The sequence below is a fragment of the Cuculus canorus genome, chromosome 1 (genome assembly GCF_017976375.1).
Source record: "Cuculus canorus isolate bCucCan1 chromosome 1, bCucCan1.pri, whole genome shotgun sequence".
In the NCBI taxonomy this organism is placed as follows: domain Eukaryota; kingdom Metazoa; phylum Chordata; class Aves; order Cuculiformes; family Cuculidae; genus Cuculus; species Cuculus canorus.
In genome coordinates this window covers 44074726-44098112 of record NC_071401.1, presented here as the reverse complement: position 1 = coordinate 44098112, position 23387 = coordinate 44074726, and the positions used below count along the sequence as shown (strand labels likewise).

Genomic DNA, 23387 nt, shown 5'->3' with positions numbered 1-23387 from the left:
AAAGTAAAAGTCCCGGCAGTTATTTCTCTCCAAATTCCATTGGAGCAATACCTACAGATTTGGTGTCAGCAGACTCTACTGATATTGTCTTGGAATATATCAGAATTTAACTTTGTTTCTTCAAGTGAAATTATTTTTCAGGGTTGATAGAGATTTGTTTTCATGTCTGTGCTATTTGATTGAAATACTTCTGCTAGTTAGGTCTCTTGATAGTGTTGAGAAACTATAGTTCACATTTCACGTGAAGTCTTTCAAAACGTTACATTATTGAGGTACATTCAGATTTGAGAACAGATAGTTTTGATGGTTTTAATGTATTTTTCTTCATTCTTACCAGTAACTAGTGAGGTTTTCCAACACAAACATGTATATGATCTCTAGTTTTCTCAAAAAGAGTGTGAGAATTGGACATCTTAGAAGGCCGTATTGCAGTTTTAAATAATTAATCTCTGAATTTACAGATAAAAAGTTCGCATTTCAAACCAGAGTTCAGTTCAAAACTGCATACAGCTGGCTTTTATAATAAACCATAAATCTTATTGGCTAGTCTAAACATCTTACACTTTTAAAACCTAGAAACTAATACTGAAATCACAGATCTTTTATTCTTTTAAAAATTGGATCAGTGAAACCATTTGAAGCAACTGTTTCTCATTGAAAACTAAAGTAGGATTCTAAACAATGAATTCAGAATGCTTAAAGAAAAAGATGTCTATCATTTGAAATGCTTGTTTTTATCTTTCCTGCTTTTTCCATTCAACCTATGCTGCTTCTGTGCAACTGTTTTCCACTATAGAATCTCCATCCTGCTGCCTTGCTTCTCGTGAGCGTATTTACAAAACTAGTGATGTAGCTGGGCCTGCTTCTGCTATTTCATCTCTATCTCACAAACTGAAGGGTGGGTATGCATGTCCACATAGCAAGGTTATTTGGATTTTTACATTCATAATGTGTTTTTTTTCTCCTTCCATTCATTTTCATTTAAAACTTTATTTTAGTAAATGAATTAAAAGTAAACATTCAGGTTTGATACTTATCGGGGACTCGTTTGGTAAAACCATTTAGTGTTGCCTTCCTCAGTGGCAGTAACTTGATAATGCCTGATCTAGTGATCTCTTTTTGCTTTGTAAATGGGAACGTGACTGTTAAACTAATAACACTTTTTTTTCAAGAAATAGACAAATAAAACATAGGGAAAAAATATGTTGTTCTTTTAATTTGTTTACAGATAAAGCAGTTTGCTGTTCTACAGTTTTTAATTTGGGAATTTTTTGTCCTGATAGAGTGCTATTTAGGATTATTGAGCTGTATATGTGCCAATCCAAACCTTTGGTGTCAAAAAACGTAAGCTGTCTTCTATTGCTGGAAGCTGCTGCTAAGCTATGCCTTTCATAAGTAGTTTTGTTCTGGAATGTTTTCCTGTTTGATTCACTAGTCAGGTATATACTTCGAGTTTAATACATTGCTGGATGGCTTGCAGTGTTTTATGTTCTCAAAGTCATCTTTTCATTATTTTTTCCTTTATGAGGAATTTCATAAAATTCAATAGGGTGCCCCACCCCTGGAGGTGTTCAAGTCCAGGTTGGGTGAGACTTTGAGCCAGTGGAGGGTGTCCATGTCCATGGCAGGGGGCTTGAACCTGGATGATCTTCGAGGTCCCTTCCAACCCAAACAGTTATATGATTCTCATTCTGTAAAAGCTTCTGTCTAGAGTGTTTTCTCATCTCACAGACCTATAATTCATCTTTTTGTTTGTTTGTTTCTGGGAAAGATGTGTATGAAGTTATTACAATTCACATTTCTGAATTCATTTATCACAAAGTAAACATCTCAAAATATATCAGCAGAACTGATGAATAACTGAGCTGGCATGAGCAAAATTCTGGGATTGGTATTTATGAAACTTTATTTTATAAAACATTGTGCTATTTCTTCCCTTCCTCTTCTCCCACCACCCACCACCATCCTACCCCCAAAAATTACAGAACTTCTAAGGAAAAAAAAAAAAAAGACAGATTAGACTCTCAAAATTGTTTATGGTGATGTTTCAGATGTTCTCATCATATTCTGCTGTTTACATTTGATGTATTGTTCCTGAGTATAGAAGAAGTATTTCTTCTCCGCCTGGAGAAGTATCAAGTCCTACCATGTCCTGGGAAGCCAGGGGAGTAGCCTAACCTTCAAGCTTGTTAAATATTCTGATATAGGTATCCCTCACTTTTTCTTGCTGCTGTTTGTTTTATTATAAGCTACTGAAACATGGAATTAGCAAAATATTGTTTTGTAACCTCAGGAAATATTTTGATTGCTAGACTTCACTCTGAAAAGTAAATTTGTTTTTGTATTGTGAGAGGTAACAGCAGGAAAAACCGAGATCACTTTTTGCTTCTGAAGATTTTCTAGCATAGGAATAAGACTTCATGATTGAGAACTAGAAAAAGTGAGTTCAGATTCCATAATACAGAGGGGAGTAAACAGAGATCCCTCACCTTCTAAGTAAATACTTTGACATGTAATGCTTTGTGGAGATATATGTAATTCACAACTGCTGCATTGAGCCAGTAATTTCAACATCACTTGTCTTAATTTTCAAAGTAAAATTCTACAGGAGACACCGAGTGTGTTCACTGGACTATTAGAAGCTGATTGCTTTAATGAACTACTTATTTGCATATACTTGTTTTGTGTGTGTTTCCAGTAAGCTACCCATAGTTTCTGCAGTTCTGTGGATAAATACATGTACAAAGCCTGTGTGCATAGGAACAATAAATTAGTGCATCAAAACAAGAGGACATCGTAAGCCAGAACTGATGATTTAGCTCAGTGGTTGAAAAAACTGGGGTATTTCAGCAGCTTGTGTTCTGGTAGCAGAACATTGATAGTTTGTGGTCTTAACTTGAGGTATTCACCTTTTTATCAGTGTGAATCATTAAGCATGTTTGTAAGCCACTTTCTTACTCAGTTTGCCTTATAGCTGTGTTTACTTTCTATGTTTCCCAATTTTTGAGTGTTAAAGATATTAAATCTGGTAATATATTTGATCTTTCTGCGAGTCTCTTGTTGCAGTCAGACTGACACACGTAGAGATAAGAAAGAAATAATCACTGGTCTCTGTTGCAACTGTGGTAAACTTTGTTAACTCCTGGCATTTTACCTAAGGATGTAAATTTTTTTTGTGGAAATAGTGAACTGTGCCTTTTGATACCTCCATAGTAGTATTTTCTCTGTAAATATTTCCTAACACTTGTTTGTATGTATCTTCAGGAGAAGACCTTTATTGAAAATATTCTAGAAGGAAAAAATTCCCTTCATATTTCCTATCTTTTTGATGTGAACAGAAGCATGTGTTTGATTTTTGTCTTGCATTTAAATCTTTAATCCTTGTTTTGTATTATTAAAGGTATCACTGTCAAAATATAATAATTTAATTATGAAATATATAAACAGGTGACCGAATGAATTTCACAGGAGCTGCTAGACCAATTTCTCCAGCAGGAAAGTCAGACATGTCATCAAGACACAGAACTGACAGCAGGTCACCCAAGCTTGATGTGCGAATGAATAGAGCTGCTGCTGACCAGAAGAAACCTCGAAATACAGAAGGCTTATCTGCCAGTGAGTCTCTTTTGCTAAAATCAGATGCTGCAAAATTGAGGTCCGACTCTCACAGCAGGTCTTTGTCTCCAAATCATAACACCTTGCAAACACTAAAAACCGATGGAAGAACAACTACTGGTTTGAGAGCTGAATCTCCAGGGCCAGGAACCAGGTCATCCTCTCCAAAGACAAAGACACTTACAGCTGTTAGATCTGGTGCTAGTTCTCCACGATCCTCATCACCCCATGACAAAAGTCTACCTCAGAAAGCTCCATCCCCTGTAAAAACAAAGCTTGATCCTCCTCGAGAACGCTCCAAATCAGATTCTTACACACTAGATCCAGACACCCTTCGCAAAAAGAAAGTACCATTAACAGAACCCTTAAGGGGGAGATCCACTTCACCCAAACCAAAAATTAATGCAAAAGATGGAAAACCTGTTACAGAAACTGAAAATAGAGCTCCTTCTCCTCACGTTGTACAAGAAAATCTTCACAGTGAGGTAGTTGAAGTATGTACTTCAAGTACTTTAAAGACTGACAGCATTACAGACACCACCTGTGAAGACAACACAGAATTCAGAAGTCTGGATGATGGTTCTAATAAAGTCCATTTCAGCATAGGAAAAGCACCACTGAAAGATGAGCAAGACATGAGAGCATCTCCAAAAGTGAGCCGTAAATGCGCTGGTAGGCACACAAGACCCAAAAAGGAAAAATCCAGCTTTCTTTTCAAAGGAGATGGCTCTAAGCCTGTAGAGCCTGCCAAGCAAGCAATGTCACCTTCTGTTGCAGAATGTGCTAGAGCTGTATTTGCTGCCTTTCTTTGGCATGAGGGGATAGTTCATGATGCTATGGCTTGTTCATCTTTTTTGAAGTTTAATCCAGAACTATCCAAAGAGCACGCACCAATACGAAGCAGTCTTACGCAACAACCTGCTGAGGAAAAAGAAACAAAGTTGAAAAATAGACATTCACTGGAAATATCATCTGCTCTTAACATGTTCAACATCTCACCTCATGGACCAGATATATCTAAAATGGGTAGCATCAATAAAAACAAAGTCCTCTCTATGTTAAAAGAACCACCTCTGCATGAAAAATGTGAGGATGGAAAAACTGAAACTACCTCCTTTGAAACATCCAGTCATCACACAATGAAATCCAAGTCTCCTCTTCCTTTAACACTGCAGCATTTGGTAGCTTTCTGGGAAGATATTTCTTTAGCAACTATTAAAGCAGCTTCCCAAAACATGATTTTTCCAAGTCCTGGATCTTGTGCAGTGCTAAAGAAGAAGGAAAACGACAAAGATAACAAGAAAGCCAAAAAAGAGAAGAAGAAAAAAGAAAAGGTTGAGACTAGGCCAAGGGGAAATCTTTTTGGCGAGATGGCTCAGCTTGCAGTGGGAGGACCTGAAAAAGACACCATCTGTGAGCTGTGTGGAGAATCCCATCCATATCCAGTGACTTACCACATGAGACAAGCTCATCCAGGTAAGATTACTTACTATTTAATGCTAGTGTCCATCTGTAAAATATATTACACACACACACACATTCTAGTATTAGTTACTGTTACGAAAATGTTTCGGGCTGTCTTGTCTAACTTTTTAACACAGTTCACTAAATAACCTAAATAAAAGCTTATAGTTACTTTAGAAATTACACATTTGTGTGCAGGATTTTAAGTTGTTATGTATCTACGCTTTCAAAGATGCTAAAGAAAGTTGAAACAAGGTCAAATTAATGAGCTGACTTACAGTAGCTCCTCAGAAATACGCCATTTGTTACACTGTAGGACTTGAAACTGCTGAGAAAATTGGAAATAAAATAAATATGAGCTTGGTTAGTTAGGTTTTTTTTATGTTGCCAGAAGTTTACTCTTACTATTCAACTGTGAATAATAGAAGACTTCTGTTCATTTACTGTGTCAGCACTGGGTGTCAGTGACTTTTTTTTGGTTTACAATGTATCTTCAATGGCCTCAAGTTGACCAGGGGATCTTTAGGTTGGATATTAAAAAAAATTTCTTTACCAAAAAGGTGGTGAAGCATTTGAAGACACTGCCCAGGGAAGCAGTGGAGTCAGCATCCCTGGAGATGTTCAAAAAACTTGTAGGTGTGGCACTTTGGGACGTGGTTTAGTAGGCACGATGGTGTTGGGCTGATGATTGGATTTGATGATCTTAAAGGTCTTTTCGAACCTTAAGGATTATATGATTCAAAAAAATAGAATCATAGGATAGTTTGGGTCAGAAGGGACCTTAAAGATCATCCAGTTCCAACCCCCTTGTCATGGGCAGGGACACCTTCCATTAGGCTAAGGGCTCAAGGCCCCATCCAACCTGGCCTTGAATGCCTCCAGGGAGGGGACATTCACAACTTCCCTGGGCAACCTGTTCCTGTGCCTCACCACTCTCATCATGAAGAATTTCTTCCTAATGTCTACTTTAAATCTTCCCCCTTCCAATTTATAGCCATTCTCCTTCATTCTATCACACATGCTATAGTAAAAAGTTCCTCCCCAGCTTTCTTTTATGCCCCTGTCTGGTACATACAGTGGTATAGACCACTATAAGTTCTCCCTGCAGCCTTCTCTTCTCCAGGCTGAACATCCCCAACTCTCTCAGCCTGCCCTCGTATGGGAGGTGTGTCAGCCTTATGAGCATATTTTTGGCCCTCCTCTGGACCTGTTCCAAGTGTTCCATATTCTTCTTATGTTGAGGATTCTAGAACTGGACACAATACTCCAGGATACAGTTAGCCTTCTAGGCTGCAGGTGTACGTTGCCAGGTCATCTTAAGCTTCTAATCAATCAGCACCCCCAAGTCCTTCTCTACAGGGCTGCTCTCAATCACGTATTGAAACCACAGATTGCCCCAATCCATGTGCAGGACCTTGCACTTGTCCTTGTTGAACCTCATGAGGTTCACACAAGCTCACTTTTCTCCACTTCCAGGTCCCTCTGGAAGACATCCCATCCTTCTGACATGACAAGGGCACCACTCAACGTAGTGTATTCTGCAGCCTTGCATAGGGTGCACTCGATCTCATTGATTTTATCAATGAAAATATTAAACAGCACTGGTCCTGGTACGGACCCCTGGGGGACACCGCTTGTCATATATCCAGTTTAAGTCTAGACAATTTGTATTGTGAATTACATCTGGAGTCTGCGATTTTTCCTCATTATGTGGATTTCCGAATTTTGTTTAATTTTAGGAAAATGAGTTAAATCAGTGCTAGCTAGGCATTGTCTTAGTCAACTGAGTTCAAGAGACAGAAGTCCCGTTTTCTTTAGAAAACAGATCACTAATAGAAGGGATTAGCTACTCTACAGATAGCAATAAGTAGCCTCGTTAAAGACAAGATGGTTTCAGTGTGTTTTCTAGCTTGCAAACTAATTATTTTGCCAGTTACTGAAGTTCAGGCTGGTGATATCTGCGTTCTTTTTACACTGTAGGAAAAGTTGAAGATTAAGGAGTCTTACTATTCAGCAGTTATCAATGTCCTTACTTTGAGAAACAGTAATCAGTGAAGGAATGCACTTCATTCCCTTTTAAGTATTGTTAAACAAGGAGTAGGGGATTTTAGTTTAAGTAATAGATATTGTTGGCTAGCTTATAATACTGAGCTTACCATCATGTATCTATCTGAATAGGGAGCTGTTGATGCTTTGGACAAGTTCATAACAAAAACTTGAAAATTACAGTGCGTTTGGATTCTTTGGATATTGGCAGAACACATGGACGTGCGCTTTGTTTTTTAATCAATTCAGGGATACAGAAAAGGAGAAAATTAGGCCAGGAAAAGACAAGTCTTCCTTCCCACGCTCCATCCCTTGTTTACAGTAATAAATAATATAATAATAATAATCCTTCTTTTGAAATAAATTTTTTCCATCTTTTTCCCCGATGTAGGTTGTGGCCGTTACGCAGGTGGCCAAGGTTATAACAGCATTGGGCACTTCTGTGGAGGATGGGCTGGTAACTGTGGCGATGGGGGTATTGGAGGAAGCACTTGGTATTTGGTTTGTGATCGATGCAGAGAAAAATACCTCCGTGAAAAGCAAGCAGCAGCAAGAGAGAAGGTATTTTAATCTGTTTCTCATATGTTTAGCTCTCTATCTGCTTAATGGTTTTGGGTTGACAACTTGAAAATAAGGTAGGGCCAGTTTAAAAAATTGGAATTTGATACATTTGGAAGGTTTTGGAATATCCACTTGTGTCATCAACAGGTTTAAAATAATAAGATAGAAACTGCTGATTACTTCTGCCCAGATTTCTTCCCTTCAGACAGTAATGGCTTTAAAGCTGTGAAGTAATTTGTTTATTTAGGCCAATACAACTGGAGCACTGAATGTAGTACCTCATTTTTTAAAGTATATATCAGTTTATGTAACTTTGAATTCTGTTTTATTTGTTTACTCAAATGAGTACTGTTTTAACTTAAAGGAGGCCTGCAGGAAAGCTGGGGAGGGGCTCTTTATATGGGAGTGCAGGGATAAGATGAAGGGGAGATATTTTAAGCTGGAGGGGAGATTTACATTAGATATTGGGAAGAAATGTTCCACAGTGAGGATGGGGAAGCACTGCAACAGGTTGCCCAGAGGATTCATGGATGCACCATCACTGGAGGTGTTCAAGGCCAGGCTGGATGAGGCTTTGAGCAACCTGATCCAGTGAAAGGTGTCCCTGCCCATGGCAGGGGGGTTGGAACTGGATGTTCTTTTAAGGTCCTTTCCAACCTCAAATCGTTCTATGATTCCATGAACTTAATCTGTTCATCGTTCCTTTTATGATCTTAATCATCCAGATCATTGGATACACATGCCAAACACTGGGAAAACCAGAGCAATTTTTAATGGGAATAGTATAAAAGTGATGTTTTTATATTAATCTTCTGTGACCAAATTGAAATTCTTGCTTAAAGAATACAAATATATTGAAGTTTTAAGATAAATAAAGCAATGGTTATTTAACGTTATTTTGAGACTGATTTTGTTGAAACTTTTTGCTCACAAAATTCAGCCTGAGGCAAACATCAAAACTTTCAGCTGTTTATTAAGAGTTCACAAATCTACGAAAATAATAGAAATGCCATTTTATAATAGAAAACATAAAGGGAAGAATCCAGAAGGTTTAGTATAAGTGACATTGTCAGCTTTTCATTGTCAGTTTAATTTAAATACACCTTTTTTTAAATTTCTCTAGATTAAACAATCTAGGAGAAAACCAATGCAAGTTAAGACTCCTCGTGCCTTGCCGACTATGGAAGCTCATCAAGTGATCAAAGCCAATGCATTGTATTTACTGTCACTGAGTAGTGCTGCTGAGCCCAGTATCCTCTGCTATCACCCTGCAAAAGCATTCCAGTCTCAACTTCCCAGTGTCAAAGAAGGAATTTCTGAAGACTTTCCCATTAAAATGCCATGTCTCTATCTACAGACTTTAGCAAGGTAATTAAAGGAAGTTTATTAATATTGATTTTAATAAATTGGATATAAACTAAAGCTTACATAGAAAAATGCAATTTTTCCTAATTCTTTATGATCTTTGTTCATCTTTTTCTTCCATTTTCATGATCTTGTTCAATTTCTTAGATTGTACTTGCTGCAAAGGCCTGGTGTTCCCCAAGTAGCTTTCAGATGCTTAGTATTCTTTAACAATGGTTTAGTTTCTGTCCAAGGAATTTAGACTTTCCTCGGGAGTTTAACTTAGTGTGTTTGTAGCAGACACACATGCTACTTTTCTCTCTTTACAGTTGAAAACAGTAAAAAGGAAACCAGAATACTGGGGTTTACTTGGTATTTATAAGTAGATTTCATTGTATTGTTTCATGTTTATGATGAGTAGATGTTTGGGCCTAAAATGCATAACAGAAATGTCTAGTGATATTATTAAAAGGTAGCAAAGGGTGATCCATGTTCCCTGTTGGTTGATTGTAATCAGATCGTAATGAGATGGGTGTTGGTCTTTTCTCCCACGTAACAAATGATAGAACGAGAGGAAATGGCCTCAAGCTCACTGAGGGAGGTTTAGATTGAATATTAGGAAAAAATATTTAGTTGAAAGGGCTGTCAGGCATTGGAACATGCTGCCCAGGGAAGTGACTGAGTCACCATCCGTAGAGGTGTAGATGTGGCATTTCAAGACATGGTTTAGTAGGAACAGTGGTGTTGCGCTGACAGTTGGACTTGATGATTTTGGAGGTCTTTTCCAACTTTAATGATTCTATGAAAATGCCATCGTATTTTCCAATAACACTTGTAAGTCACAAAGAGCTTTAATGCCTTAGTTGTGGAGTAAACGAGTAGCATTGGCTGGCTAAATGCATTGGCAAAGGACTTTGGCGTATATGTGTGTGTGTCAGGAACTTGTAATACTTTATCCTAATTTAAAAATCTACTTTGACATAGGCATCATCATGAAAATTTTGTTGGGTACCAGGATGACAACCTTTTCCAGGATGAGATGAGGTACCTGCGCTCGACATCAGTACCTGCACCGTACATCTCTGTTACTCCTGATGCAAGTCCTAATGTGTTTGAAGAGCCAGAGAGTAACATGAAGTCTATGCCCCCAAGGTACTTCCTTGTAATACTGAGTAATACATACAAGTGCTGAAACATTAGCATAACACAAATTTATTTCTAAAGAAGAAGAAAACGTTGCTGTAGTTAAGAAGCTGAAGTGTCAGCACCAGATCCATCTCTGCAAAAGCTGAAGACATCTGAAGCTGTAGTTAAAAAAATATCTTCAGTGAATCATTGTACATCAGGTGTATTTTCAACCGCTTAGCAGTGCAACATAACTGACTGTATTGCAGATTAATGGCCTTTTTGAAAGGAAGTAGGTGTTGTCCTCCTTCCACGATTTCATTCTGAAGGGAGGTTTGAACAGGAGGGAATTTCATTTTTCACAACAAATGTTGCTGCTTCTTTCTCTGGGAAGTAGAAAAAGTCTTTAAGAAATGACAGTTTATTGTTGTCTACCACCAAGAACGCTAGATGGTTTCCATCAAGCTAAGCCAGTTTCTTATCTCATTAGGTTTATTATGATATAATTCAAGCAATTACAGAATTGTTTGTTTTGCCAGGTTAAAATGACTCTTGGTAATAATCCAGCACCAACTTAGATGCTTAGTGTTTTAGGATGTCAGACAGTGATTCCTCATATTATAATGAGGACATAATGGACAGAAAACTTGCTTTTGATCTGTTTTTATTTCAGTCTGTTATATTTTTATACTGACTGCAAAACCAGTTTATTGGAACACTACAATCTACAATGTAGTCTTTTGAGAAATAGAACTTTTCTAACAAAACTTCTTAAGAGTGTGTCGTATTGGTATATTCCTTTATTAAAATCTGTGGACACCATCGTCTCCTGAGGCCTGTAGGGACAGCATAAGCTGGAAGTTCTTCTGCAGACTGTAAGAAGTCTACTGAAGGAAAGGAGTAAAACATGTCAGAGGCATAGCCTTAGCAAGTGAAAATTGGCTTCAAGGCTACTGATGTTGGAAATTTCCACTTCGTGTGAAGTTCTAAATTTCGGTTAGCTTGCATATTAGAAATTCACTCCATAGATGTTTTTACGTGCATCCTCAGGGCAAATTTGGTCTGAAACTTCAATACAGGCATGATCTGAATGTTTGTATTCTATAAAAAATACTTACCGTGTACATCATTACATTTGTTTTTAAAGCACTTGCATGCTTTTCACCATGTGTAATTTTAAGGTATTCCGTCTTTTCCAGCATTTAAACAGTTATTAGTTACGTGAGACAAATTTTCATACAGTGGTAGCTTTGTTATTATGAAATGCATGTGTCTTTATTTAACGTTTTTGTGTAATTCAGGTATACTCTATATTCATTAATCGGTCTGTAATGTCACTGATTTCTTTGTAGTTTGGAAACCAGTCCAATAACAGATACAGACCTTGCGAAGCGTACAGTCTTTCAAAGATCATATTCCGTTGTTGCATCAGAATATGACAAACAGCACTCAATTTTGCCAGCACGTGTAAAGGCAATCCCTAGGAGACGAGTAAACAGTGGAGATGCAGGTAAGAGCACCAGCATCAGGAGGAGTGAAAGCGATGCAAGGATATAGCATTGGATTCACAATTCATCTTCTTGGAAACTGTAGATAAATATAATTTTTTATTAATGGCTTTTATTTCTGTTTATTAAGAGAAGTTAGTTGTTTATTAATCTGCACAGTCCAAGAACAACTCAGGAATTACTATGTTTCTGAGATTTGTGGTGCATCTATTATACTTGATTTAAGAGTTAGGCTGGTAGCTTCTTTCTCAGTTGAAGCATCATTTTTTCAGCATTGCTATTTTAACACTTTTTTCTCATAGTAAAAACGAAAAAAAAATCAGTTCTAAAATTGTTCTACTGCTTTTTATTTTTACTGTGGCTATAAAATGAAAATGCACAAAGAATCTAACGTATGCGTATTTTTATGCTTTTGAATAGAAGTGGGGTCCTCTCTCCTGAGACATCCGTCTCCTGAACTTTCTCGGTTAATCTCCGCCCACAGCTCTCTTTCCAAAGGAGAGAGAAATTTCCAGTGGCCGGTATTGGCATTTGTGATCCAGCATCATGATCTGGAAGGACTTGAAATAGCTATGAAACAAGCCTTACGGAAATCTGCTTGCCGAGTCTTTGCTATGGAGGTATTAATGTACTACTGGATCATCTGCAACTAAAACAAGACATTTGTAAATTCTGTGTCTGACTATTTTAGAAGAATTGTTGTATAGATTTAAAAACAAAATGAGTTTTATCTAGATCTTTTGAAAAGGCAAATTATTTTGTGATGTGCAGTAAGCAGATTCTAAAAGTTCACTTAGTATAAGATAAAAGAACATTAATAATGCTGAAAAAGTCAGTTTACAAATACTGTTTTCTCCTCACTTGCTCAGCATCTTCTGATCTGATTTGCCATTTGTTTTTCATATTTTTGACTAAGAATTCTTTTTTTAGAATTGCTTTGGTGATGGTAATAAAACATCAACATGCAAAAGTATTGCAGCTTTTTGAAGAATATAAGAATGTTACCATTTTTAAAAACCTTTTTTTCCCACTATGTTATGTTTTTGGGTTTTTTTGATGTGGCTGAATTGGTTTGCATTAATTCAGTCAATAGCAGAGACCAAACAAGGAAACTAAATCCCATCTTGGAAAGTTCTAAATTAAAAATCATCTTTGGTTTGTTAAACAATTGGAGTAATAAACAGTGCTGCCACGTTCTCATATAAAAATGTCTGAAAACGTATAAATACTTCGCTTTTTCATCCTTAAAGTTTCTTTCAAAAAGCTTATTTTTGTTTATGTTGTTTAGGAATGAGTTTGTACCCTGTAATGTATTTGTCATTTTAATAAAATAATAATTATTTATAATTATATTGTATTATAAATGTAGTTATTCTATTATTGTATAGAATTATATAAAAGATATTTGCAATTTTGTTTTAGCTGCAGAGCTATGTGTCTTCTTGTAAGGCCTCTGCATTATTATTTACCAGTCCAAAAGCATCAGTGCATCTTCTTTCATAAATGGTTTAAGAGATGGTTTTACTGCAGTTTTGCTTAACCCATTGATAACTCTTTCTGTATATTTCATTTTAGGCTTTTAACTGGCTTCTTTGCAATGTCATTCAAACAACTTCTCTTCATGATATTTTATGGCATTTTGTGGCTTCCCTGACTCCTGCACCTGTAGAGCCTGAAGAAGAGGAGGATGAAGAAAATAAATCAAATAAAGAAAATGCAGAACAAGTATGTCGAGGCTTAGCATTCCTTACATAAATACTGTATCTCTGTTGATTTTTTCAGTCAGTTTAGAAATATTTTTAGTGTTTATTAAAAAGGAGCTTTATCGTTCTATCTGTGAAACAAAACCTTAATTATGGAATGAAAATTTAATTAGTCTTATATTGTATTTGAACTATTAATAGATAAATTATTTTTTCCTCTAAAAATCACTAGATTTTGGATGGTGATGGATTCCAGTTTTCTAATGTATTTTTAATGAATATTCATAGGAAGGAGGGAGCAGAAAAAATACAAATACATTTCTAATCCAGCAACAAAGAAGAAATTTCTGTTTGCTTTTTTTGTTCTCTCTTTACCCCTCCAAAAATAAAGAAAGGAGCTTTGTTGTCTGCTGTCATTCAACATTTTAAGAGCAATCGCTAATTAGTTCTGATAATCTATAGTTAATGTAAGTAATTACATGTATAAATAATTATGTACATAATTATATATAGGTGATTATGTAAACATTATGCTGGTCAGCCTCCAAAATAAGAGCCTCTCCTATATGAACGAATAAGCAAATACTGTCTTAGCTGCAGTTTGGATGTTACAGGCTGAAAGCTAAAGGAGATTACAAAGGAGTGCTAAAATATGCCACTTCTGGTGGAAATGCTGCTTCTCATTGGATGTAATGAAGGAGGGATTTGCACAGTCCCTTGGCCAGGATGTGCGATTTTATGGCATACAGGAAACTGGCACCAGTTTCAGCTGTTTGTTAAATATTGCATAGGTGCTGCACATCCAAAGCACATCTTCTTTCAGTAGTAGGATTGTATGATAAAAATGCCCATTGCAATATACACGTAGAGTGAAATAAATCTGAGGCAGTTTGATGCTTTTCCACAACTGGAATTCATTTCCATGTGTGAAATATTTTTACATATTTTACATTCTTTCAGTATACTGGGAGGGGGTGAGAAATCTCAGTGATGAATTCTGTCAAAATGGGAGACAGAACCATAAATAGCTTTACCACATCTTATGTAGTTTCAAGGGCAGAGTCCTTGCTAAAGCAAAACAAAATGCAAAAGTTACTGTGTGGCACGATTGACAGGAGGAAGCAGGATGCTAACTGTGTAGACAGGATCCCTGAGGGGAAGGGGAATACTTGGGCTTTGAACTCTTTCTAAAGAATTCTTTACTCCACTCTCGTGAGACCTCACCTGGAGTACTGCATTCAGTTCTGGAGTCCTCAGCACTGGAGGGACATGGATCTGTTAGTGAGTCTAGAGGAGGCCATGAAGATCATTCAAGAGCCAGAACACCTGCCCTGTTGGGACAGGCTGAGAGAGTTGGGATTGTTCAGCCTAGAGAAGAAAAGGCTACAGGGAGACCTTATACTGGCCTTCCAATACTTAAAGGGGGCCTACAGGAAAGATGAGGAGGGGCTCTTTATCAGGGAGTGCACAAACAGGGCAAGGGGTAGTGGTTTCAAGCTGAAAGAGGGGAGATTCAGGTTTGATCTTAGGAAAAAATGTTGTGGGGGTGGTGAGGCACTGGCACAGGTTGCCCAGAAAAGTCATGGCTGCCCCATCACTGGAAGTGTTCAAGGAGTGGTTGGATGGGGCTTTGAGCAACCTGATCCAGTGAAAGGTGTCCCTGCTTATGGCAGGCAGTTGGAACTGGCACACCTTCACCGAGAGGCATTATTGTCACAGCTCTAGTGAAATAAAGGAGTTGATAGCCTTGGCTTAATTAGCAAGTTTGCTGCTCAAAGAAGTTATTATTAACAACTCAAATATGTTAATTTTTCTAGAGTTTGGGATGTTTATTAATGTTATGCAATATTTCACATTTTAAAATAATGAGATATATCTGGTAGTATACTTTCAGAATTCCTTGTTTGGTGTTCACATACAGTTCACTGTTGTAAAAATTCTCTTATAGGACCTACTTTGAAGTTCACATTCTTTACAGGATTGTTGCAGTTTCTCTTAGACCGAATATCATAAATGTTTTTATTTCAATTTATTTAACCCTTTTTGTCTGAGAGCCTGTTAACAACATACCAATTGCTTTGTGTCTTAGGAGAAGGACACAAGAGTATGTGAACATCCTCTGTCAGATATCGTTATTGCTGGTGAAGCAGCTCACCCATTGCCCCACACCTTTCATCGCCTCCTTCAGACAATCTCTGATCTTATGATGTCTCTTCCCAGTGGCAGTGCATTACAGCAAATGGCCTTAAGGTAAACACAAATTAAGAAAATTTTTAAAAGGCTGAAAACATTGTAACTTTGTAGATTAAAAGATTTTTTCAGTGTAGTGGGAAATTGGAAACAACTTTATGTGCCCATGTGTGAAGGGACGCGTGTATCCTTCCGCATAGGAAAGATATATGAAAGAGGTATACATACATGTTTATGCATATAAATACTAGTATAAAAGACTTCATAGAGAAAAATGTATTTTCTCTTAAATTCTGTACTGAATTACTATGAAAAATACATATTATTGGATAATATGATAGTATCTGGGAAGGGGCTATTTATCAGGGAGTGCAGAGATAGGACAAGGGGGAACAGTTTTAAGCTGAACAGGGGGAGATTTAGACGAGATATTAGGAAGAAATGTTTTACCGTTGGAGTGGTGATGCACTGGAACAGGTTGTCCAGAGAATTTGTGGATGCTCCATCCCTGGAGGTCTCCAAGACCACATTGGATGAAGCTTTGAGCAACTTTATCCAGCAGAAGGTGTCCCTGCCCATGGCAGCAGACTTGGAACTGGATGATCTTTAAGGTCCCTTCCAACCTAAACCATTCTACAATTCTTTGATATGCATGGTAGCATAGTACCTGTTGCTTAGAAATCTGAATATTATCTTTAAACTGTTTGATTTTTTTTCTGTGTATCTGTATCAAAGATACAAATTGAATAATAATGGTTCTGTTCACTGTTAGAATTCTAAGAAAAAATTACTCCTGCCTTCCTCAAAATGATGCATAGAAGCAGTTAAGATTCTCCAAGAATTTAAAGTTAAACATTTATAGAAGCCATTTGAAGAAGCAAAAATGTTTCTATAGCTTTGCTGATAGGTTACGTCTTTTAAACAATTTTCAAAATTTCAATACCACTTAATGTGTTGTTTTCAGGTGCTGGAGTCTCAAATTCAAACAATCTGATCACCAGTTCCTGCATCAAAGCAATGTTTTTCATCATATCAACAATATTTTGTCTAAATCTGATGACGGAGATAGCGAAGAGAGTTTTAGTATCAGTATTCAGTCTGGTTTTGAAGTCATGAATCAGGCAAGTATGACACCTCTCCCTCAGAAGCAGAGGTGGGTTGTGAACAGCCTGTACTTCCTGTGATCATTCTGTTTGAATGAAAACATTCTATATTGTAATGTCGTATTTCCTTGAATGTGTCTCAGATCGGGACCTTGTTGCTGGTATTCAGTTTCTCATATTTAGCTTTAGATGCTCAAAAACCATCTCTCAAGCCTGTGTTTCACTCAAACCTAAATTTTGCAGCAGTGCTTGTAAGTGCATGTTTGCAAGAAAAGTGTTTGGGCATCTCTCACAGTTAATTTAATTGATTCATTTGATAAATTGAGTTCATTTTTTAAATGCTGCATACTTGCAGTTTTTACTTGCTTATATCTTTTTTCTTCTGTTATTCTGAGGAACACAGATGATGCCAGGACATTCCTAATGAATATCTTTAAAGTGTTTTCTTCCATTTCTTAATGCATTTTAGTCATTTACCAATATATTCTGCTGTTAGCTGTTAACTTTTCTGTTGTTTTCAAGGGCTAAATAATTTAAGCCAATGAATGACAAATTTCCTCTTTTAATTCAGAGAGTATATTCCTCGGAACAGATATGACTGGATGATTTTAAAAATCTGAAGTTGTATTTGGGCTTAGTTTCAGATATTTTAAGTGGTCTCTTTCATTTTCTCAGGAACTGTGCATAGTGGTTTGTCTAAAAGACCTAACAAGCATCGTCGACATTAAAACATCAAGCCGACCTGCTATGATTGGTAGTTTAACAGATGGATCTACAGAAACCTTCTGGGAGTCAGGAGACGAAGATAAAAACAAAACTAAAAACATCACAATTAACTGTGTAAAAGGAATCAATGCCCGTTATGTTTGTGTTCATGTAGACAATTCCAGAGATCTTGGGGTAAGAGGAAAATGAAATGATTGTCTTATCTGGTTCAGTTTGTAATTCTAATTCAGGAGCTCACATTTCAAAGTAAAGTTTCTAATTCTCGTGGTTTCGAAAGCAATATATGTTCAACTGAACTTGCAGTTTGTATAAACTTGAGACTGCGAAAATTAATTCTTTGTGGCAGGGTCAGATACAGACTTTTCATAAAATCCAAACTATTTTCTAGAGTACTAACTACCTTGAAGTACAACTGTCCACATTGTCTCACCTCAAAATTTCAGTCTTTTCACCTCAATTTGTTTTCTGCAGAGTTATAATATTTTGTAAAACGCAGAATTGTTAAATATAGGGAAGTTTTACTATCATGAATTTTAAGTAACTTGATCTATAATGCCGATAGTCCATAACTGAGTATCTCAGAACTGTATCATGGTGAAAAGAAACAATCTTTTCACTTAGTACAATGATGATTGTTGCTCTGTACACTAATGTTACAAATACATCTTTGTTTCAGCTACAGCTTTTCATACAAGGAGCAAATTTATTTATTTAGAGGTGTACTTAGCCTTTGGTTTTGATCAGTTTTTAAATTTATTTTCATGATGAAACAACTTGTCTCCCTTTTTATGTATGTACTGTCTTAATATGGAAGAAATAGAGTTGTTCTCAGTTGAAGTATTTTGATTTTATTTTGCTTGTCTGATGCAGAACAAAGTAACTTCAATGACCTTCCTAAGTGGAAAAGCAGTAGAAGATCTCTGCAGAATAAAACAGGTAATCATTTTAACAGTTGAAATTTGAAAATTGCTATAATTTTTTGTCTGCATGTAGCAAGGGTCCAACAAACTGGTTTCATCTAGGGAGACTTATATTGGAAGATACCCGAAATAATCACATTAAGTACTGTTATATGTTGTCAGATATTCTGATGCCTGTCTTCTTAGTGTTCCACTGCTACTGCCTTTTATCTGTTTCACAGAATAATTTTTCATTAGAGAAATGCAGCTTAAAAGTGAGCCGAAGTAGAACACTGTGAGAAAATAAATTATTTACTCTCGACACAAGTTTTTCTAGTTATTTGGTCTAAAACATGTTCCTAGAACACATTTTACCTTGCTATTTTAGTTCTGAATGACAGGTAGCTGAAGATTTCTGTCCAGATACTCAACTCCAGAATCTTTAGACTTCTGTTGCTAAGCCACACAATAGCTGCATGTTTTTTACATGGAGAATAATGTTTTGTACTTGGACACCGATGTGAAGCATCAAAGATATTTAAGGTTTTCAAGCAGGCAGTTACCATTCTGGTAACTTTATTTGGATTTTTCTAGTGGAAGGTGTCCCAGCCCATGGGAGGAGGGGTGGGACTAGATGATCTTTAAGGACACTTCCAGTCCCATCCGTGATGAGAGTCAGAGGTAAAATTCTTCAAAAAAGCAGCACTGTCATTACGGGGGTATGGTTTGCTTTCCTCTACCTGTTATTCTCAAAGAGCTTTTAAGCAAAGATAACAGCTCCAACAGATGTTACACACCTCAAGAAAGTGAACAGTGGGCTCGTACTAAACAGTGAAGTGTGGGCGTGCAACAGGCATTTGGAGACAGATGAAGTTTGTGTGCGTGTTGTATATGAGTCTATATAGATAAACACAAAATATAGATGGACATCTCCACATCACTGGGAGAATTCTTTTGTTGTGAGAAGACTGACTCGGTATGTTTACCCACCCAGCAAAATAGAAGATGACCATGGTAGAGCTCAGGTGCTAAACTTCAGAATGTTCATATGGCTTGTTAGGTCACTCCCTGGTTTTGTTTCTGTGTGCTCAAATGCAGTGCCCAGACATTTTTCCAGGGATGGTTCACTCCCAGACAGGCAGGACTTGATTCAGCTTTGCCTCCTCCTTGCTAAACAGTCCTTTGACACTCCTCATGTTTTTTATAGGATCAGAGAATCTTTTAGTTGGAAAAAATCTTTAAGGTCATGGAGTCTAACCATAAGCTAATGCTGCCAAGTCCATTACTAAGCCGTGTCACTAAGCACTACGTAGTATGGCTTTTAAATCCCTCCAGGGATGATGACTCAAGCACTTCCCTGAGCAGCTTTGTTCCAGTGCCTGATAAACTTTAGTCACGCCCATGTACCATTCCCTAACTCATACCCCATATGTATGAGTTGAGTTACGGTATTTTTTTAAAGAAACAGAAAGCCAGTCTTGTCTGCTGCAGCACAGCTCAGCACAGACACTGAGAATTAGCACAGAAGTTGGAAAGAACAAGTACTGGTTTGATTGTAAGCGAGCCTTTGGGCCTTGTGGACGTGAGAGGGGGCTCGGGGCCAGGTGTAACTTAGGTCTGCCCAGGTTGCTCTGAGCAATGGGGTCAAGCTCTGCACCCTACTGGGATTTGTCTTCCAGTAGTGACGTCACAGTTTAAATCATATAACATTCATTACTTATTTTTTTAAAAAAACAGTATTTGTTTTAAAATAAATATAACTTAATACATTTCACCTGTCTTTTTACAGTTAAGAAGTCCTCTTGATATCAAAACATTGACTTGTTAGCTCTCTTAATTAGGATTCAGTCATTGACTTCCACTAAGTTACAATTTCTTTGACGGGTGTTTTATATAAATAAGGATGAAATAACTACTAATAATTGTGTGTTTTATTTTCAGTTAAATTATGGCAACTTTTGTTTTAATTGCAAGTAGTGAGCAAATATTAGTTCAAAGTGGTTTATTAAATATACGAACTGTTGCTTAGAGGGATAGATAGCCCACTATTTCTGATGGACTTGAAAGGCTAATAAATGGCTATATTCAATTTTTTTTAAGTTTGAGAATTATTTTATTTGAATTCATGAAGTTGAATATTTTTACAATTAAAAATGATGGTCTAACTGCTCAGGATGAAAACTTCATCACAAATGCTGTATTAGTTCCAGTGATAGATTATGTGGATTTTTTTAGAGGTAGGCAACTTCCTTTGATGTAATGTCAGTTCCCATCTTTATATTCCTGTTTAATAGGTAGACTTGGATTCAAGACATATTGGCTGGGTAACAAGTGAACTTCCTGGGGGTGATAATCACATCATCAAAATCGAATTGAAGGGACCAGAGAACACACTGAGAGTTCGACAAGTGAAAATTCTTGGATGGAAAGATGGTGAAAGCATTAAAATAGCTGGCCAGATTTCTGCAAATGGAGCTCAACAAAGAAACTGTGAATCTGAGACACTGCGAGTATTCCGACTTATTACATCCCAGGTGGGATTTTAATGATATGTTTGTTATGCAGCGAAAGTTACTATAAATTGTAGCCTTTCAGTGATTTATGTTTTAATGTGTAATGTCGTATCTGCACAACATTGTCTCTGAGAGAAGATAATTGTAACCTATTGTCTTCCAGGTATTTGGAAAACTCATCTCTGGAGATGCTGAGCCAACCCCAGAACAAGAGGAAAAAGCACTGTTGTCTTCCCCAGAAGGAGAAGAAAAAGTACACAATGTATTTATTTGTATTCTCTCAATAATATTTTGCTGAAAAGATGAAGCAGGATGATTTTCAGTGTTTGTGCTGTGTCTTATACTACATAACTTTTTAATCAGTCGCAACTAAAAGGTCACAATTGCTTATTTTTTAGAAGTTATCATTGAGGTTTTTTTTTTTCACCCCATGAGGGTAGTGATGCACTGGCATGAGCTGCCCAGAGAAGCTGTGGATGCCTCCTCCTTGGAGGTGTTCAAGGCCAGGTTGGATGAGGCTTTGAGCAACCTGATACAGAGGAAAGTGTCCCTGCCCACGGCAGGGGGTTTGAACTGGATGATCTTTATGGCCCCTTCCAGCCCAAACCATTTGATGATGCAGTGTGTTCAATGGAAACAACATAGTGATGGTGGCAGAAATTATGCCTACAAGTACGGGAATACTTAACACCTGCAGTAATGGTCAGCCTGAAAGTCCTTCTTGCTTATGATCTTGTGCCTCAAGGGGGACTCTCTTGATGTTTAGAGTAAAAGTATTAAGGAACTACAGTAGTATCCTTTTACCTAGGATACTCTCCTGCCTTCCAGTAAGGCTTTATTTAATAAGTGTGCCTGAAAAGGTCACTGTATACTGGACTGTCATGTTTAAAGGTCAAAATTGGACTGTCCTCAATGAAAGTAATCTCATTTTTCAGGTGATATATGGTTTTGCTCTTCCCAGTACCTTGTGGCAATAAGTTCCACGGCTGAATTATTCATTTTGTAAAGCTGTGTTTTTCTCACACGTGCTGAGTGATAGATTAATTTTGATTTCCACGTTTCTTTTCTTGTGAAATATATAAACTGAAAAGTATATTCTGTGCACTGCTTTACCAAGACTTAATCAGCAATTGTATTAAACTACATGAAGACCGAATTGTGGATAATTATACTTCACTTGTTTTACTTATTGATTATTTTATTTTATTTCATGATCAAATTTCCTTTTGTAAAGAGAAAGAAAGTCAATACATCTTAAGAGGCGTTTATTAACCATAGCTAAATTTTCCTTATATGCCTTATTGCTCTGTAACTAAAAGCCTCAAACTTTGTTATAAAAGTGCTACTATTCCATGTTAATTGCTACACTAATTAGGAAATGTTCTTAAAACTCCTGAGCTAATTAAATATGCTTTTTATGAAGGCTACATCAGATGCAGACCTGAAGGAGCACATGGTAGGGATCATATTCAGCCGGAGCAAACTGACAAATTTGCAGAAGCAGGTTTGTTCATACTGAATGCTTTGAGGATTAAATGTTTGTGTCCAGAAATAAATATGCTTATTTTCATTGAATATAGTACCTTTTACGTGACTCTTTCAGTTCTCCTGTTGGTCTTATTTTGGTTTACGTTTTAAATAGTATGTGTGTGCATTTTATTTGAAAAAATCTGCTGAAATTGACACAAAAATCCATTTTAATAGGATGAAAACGCCTGTCCTATTAGACACAATTCAGAAAGTTTTAGAGTTGAGTTGTGAATGGTACTTATTCATGTTTGCTGTTAATAATAATTTAATAGTAGACACATTTGTAGGAGAGGTTCAGTGACAGACAGTAGATTCTTTGTGCATGTTTTCTCCCCATTTCTATCACCAAAAAGTATTTAGGTTTCATAAAATTGAATCCTAAATTGGTAATCAATACATACATTCTTAAATTATTCTTTTCTGCAGTCAATGGAAGTTTGGGTTTCTGATCTTACTTATCTTAATTTTTCTTAACTCATACGCTTAACTACTGCTTTATGTTCTCTTCTGAATACTTCATTGTTTTAAGTATACCAACTAACATATCTTTTATATTATCTTTATTACACCTATCACAAGACAAACATTTTGGTAAAGATTTTCACAGTAATGCAAGAGGTATCAGATTGATTTTGAAATTTGTTAGATTAGTAAGTAATGCAGAATATACTTTATTGTCACACATCTTAGCGAACTTTAAATTAAATATGCTTATCGACATGCTGTTGGTAAAATGAAAACATGGTTTCTAAAATTTTTTAAGCTTCCTGAATAGTAGAGTAATCAAGAGACTGAAGTCTTTTAATAAATCCCTTTCTTTCATGGGTATAGAGTAAATGTATTTCTTTTGGAAGGGGTTGTGTATGATGGTTTTTTTTTAATCTGAATTCTATTTTAAAAGCAAATTAAAAGGCAGAAACAACAATAAGAAAAGGTTTATGTCAGTGAAATTTTCCAGAATGAAGGTGAGGAAATCCAGTACTAAATCTAAAATTCTAAAGAATTTTTAATCTTTACTCTAAATTTAAATCTAGATTTTATTCTTAATTTGATTTTATGT

At 36.5% G+C, this 23387-nt stretch overlaps 1 protein-coding gene across 7 annotated transcripts in view; it reads left to right on the top strand.

Moving 5' to 3' along the window:
* Positions 1 to 23387, top strand: part of MYCBP2 (MYC binding protein 2) — a 181815-nt gene that overhangs the window by 141313 nt on the left and 17115 nt on the right. For 4 of the 7 annotated variants that reach the window (XM_054056539.1, XM_054056537.1, XM_054056538.1 and 1 more), the window contains 14 exons: positions 3448 to 5091; positions 7517 to 7686; positions 8810 to 9054; positions 10015 to 10182; positions 11508 to 11665; positions 12084 to 12283; positions 13239 to 13388; positions 15456 to 15616; positions 16521 to 16677; positions 17335 to 17559; positions 18256 to 18321; positions 20579 to 20818; positions 20961 to 21059; positions 22221 to 22301. In XM_054056539.1, the coding sequence (XP_053912514.1) occupies positions 3448 to 5091; positions 7517 to 7686; positions 8810 to 9054; positions 10015 to 10182; positions 11508 to 11665; positions 12084 to 12283; positions 13239 to 13388; positions 15456 to 15616; positions 16521 to 16677; positions 17335 to 17559; positions 18256 to 18321; positions 20579 to 20818; positions 20961 to 21059; positions 22221 to 22301 (3764 nt within the window). Of the gene's footprint in view, positions 1 to 796; positions 899 to 3447; positions 5092 to 7516; positions 7687 to 8809; positions 9055 to 10014; positions 10183 to 11507; positions 11666 to 12083; positions 12284 to 13238; positions 13389 to 15455; positions 15617 to 16520; positions 16678 to 17334; positions 17560 to 18255; positions 18322 to 20578; positions 20819 to 20960; positions 21060 to 22220; positions 22302 to 23387 lie in introns of all 7 variants that reach the window. The other 3 variants (XM_054056536.1, XM_054056534.1, XM_054056540.1) reach the window with 2 other exon arrangements.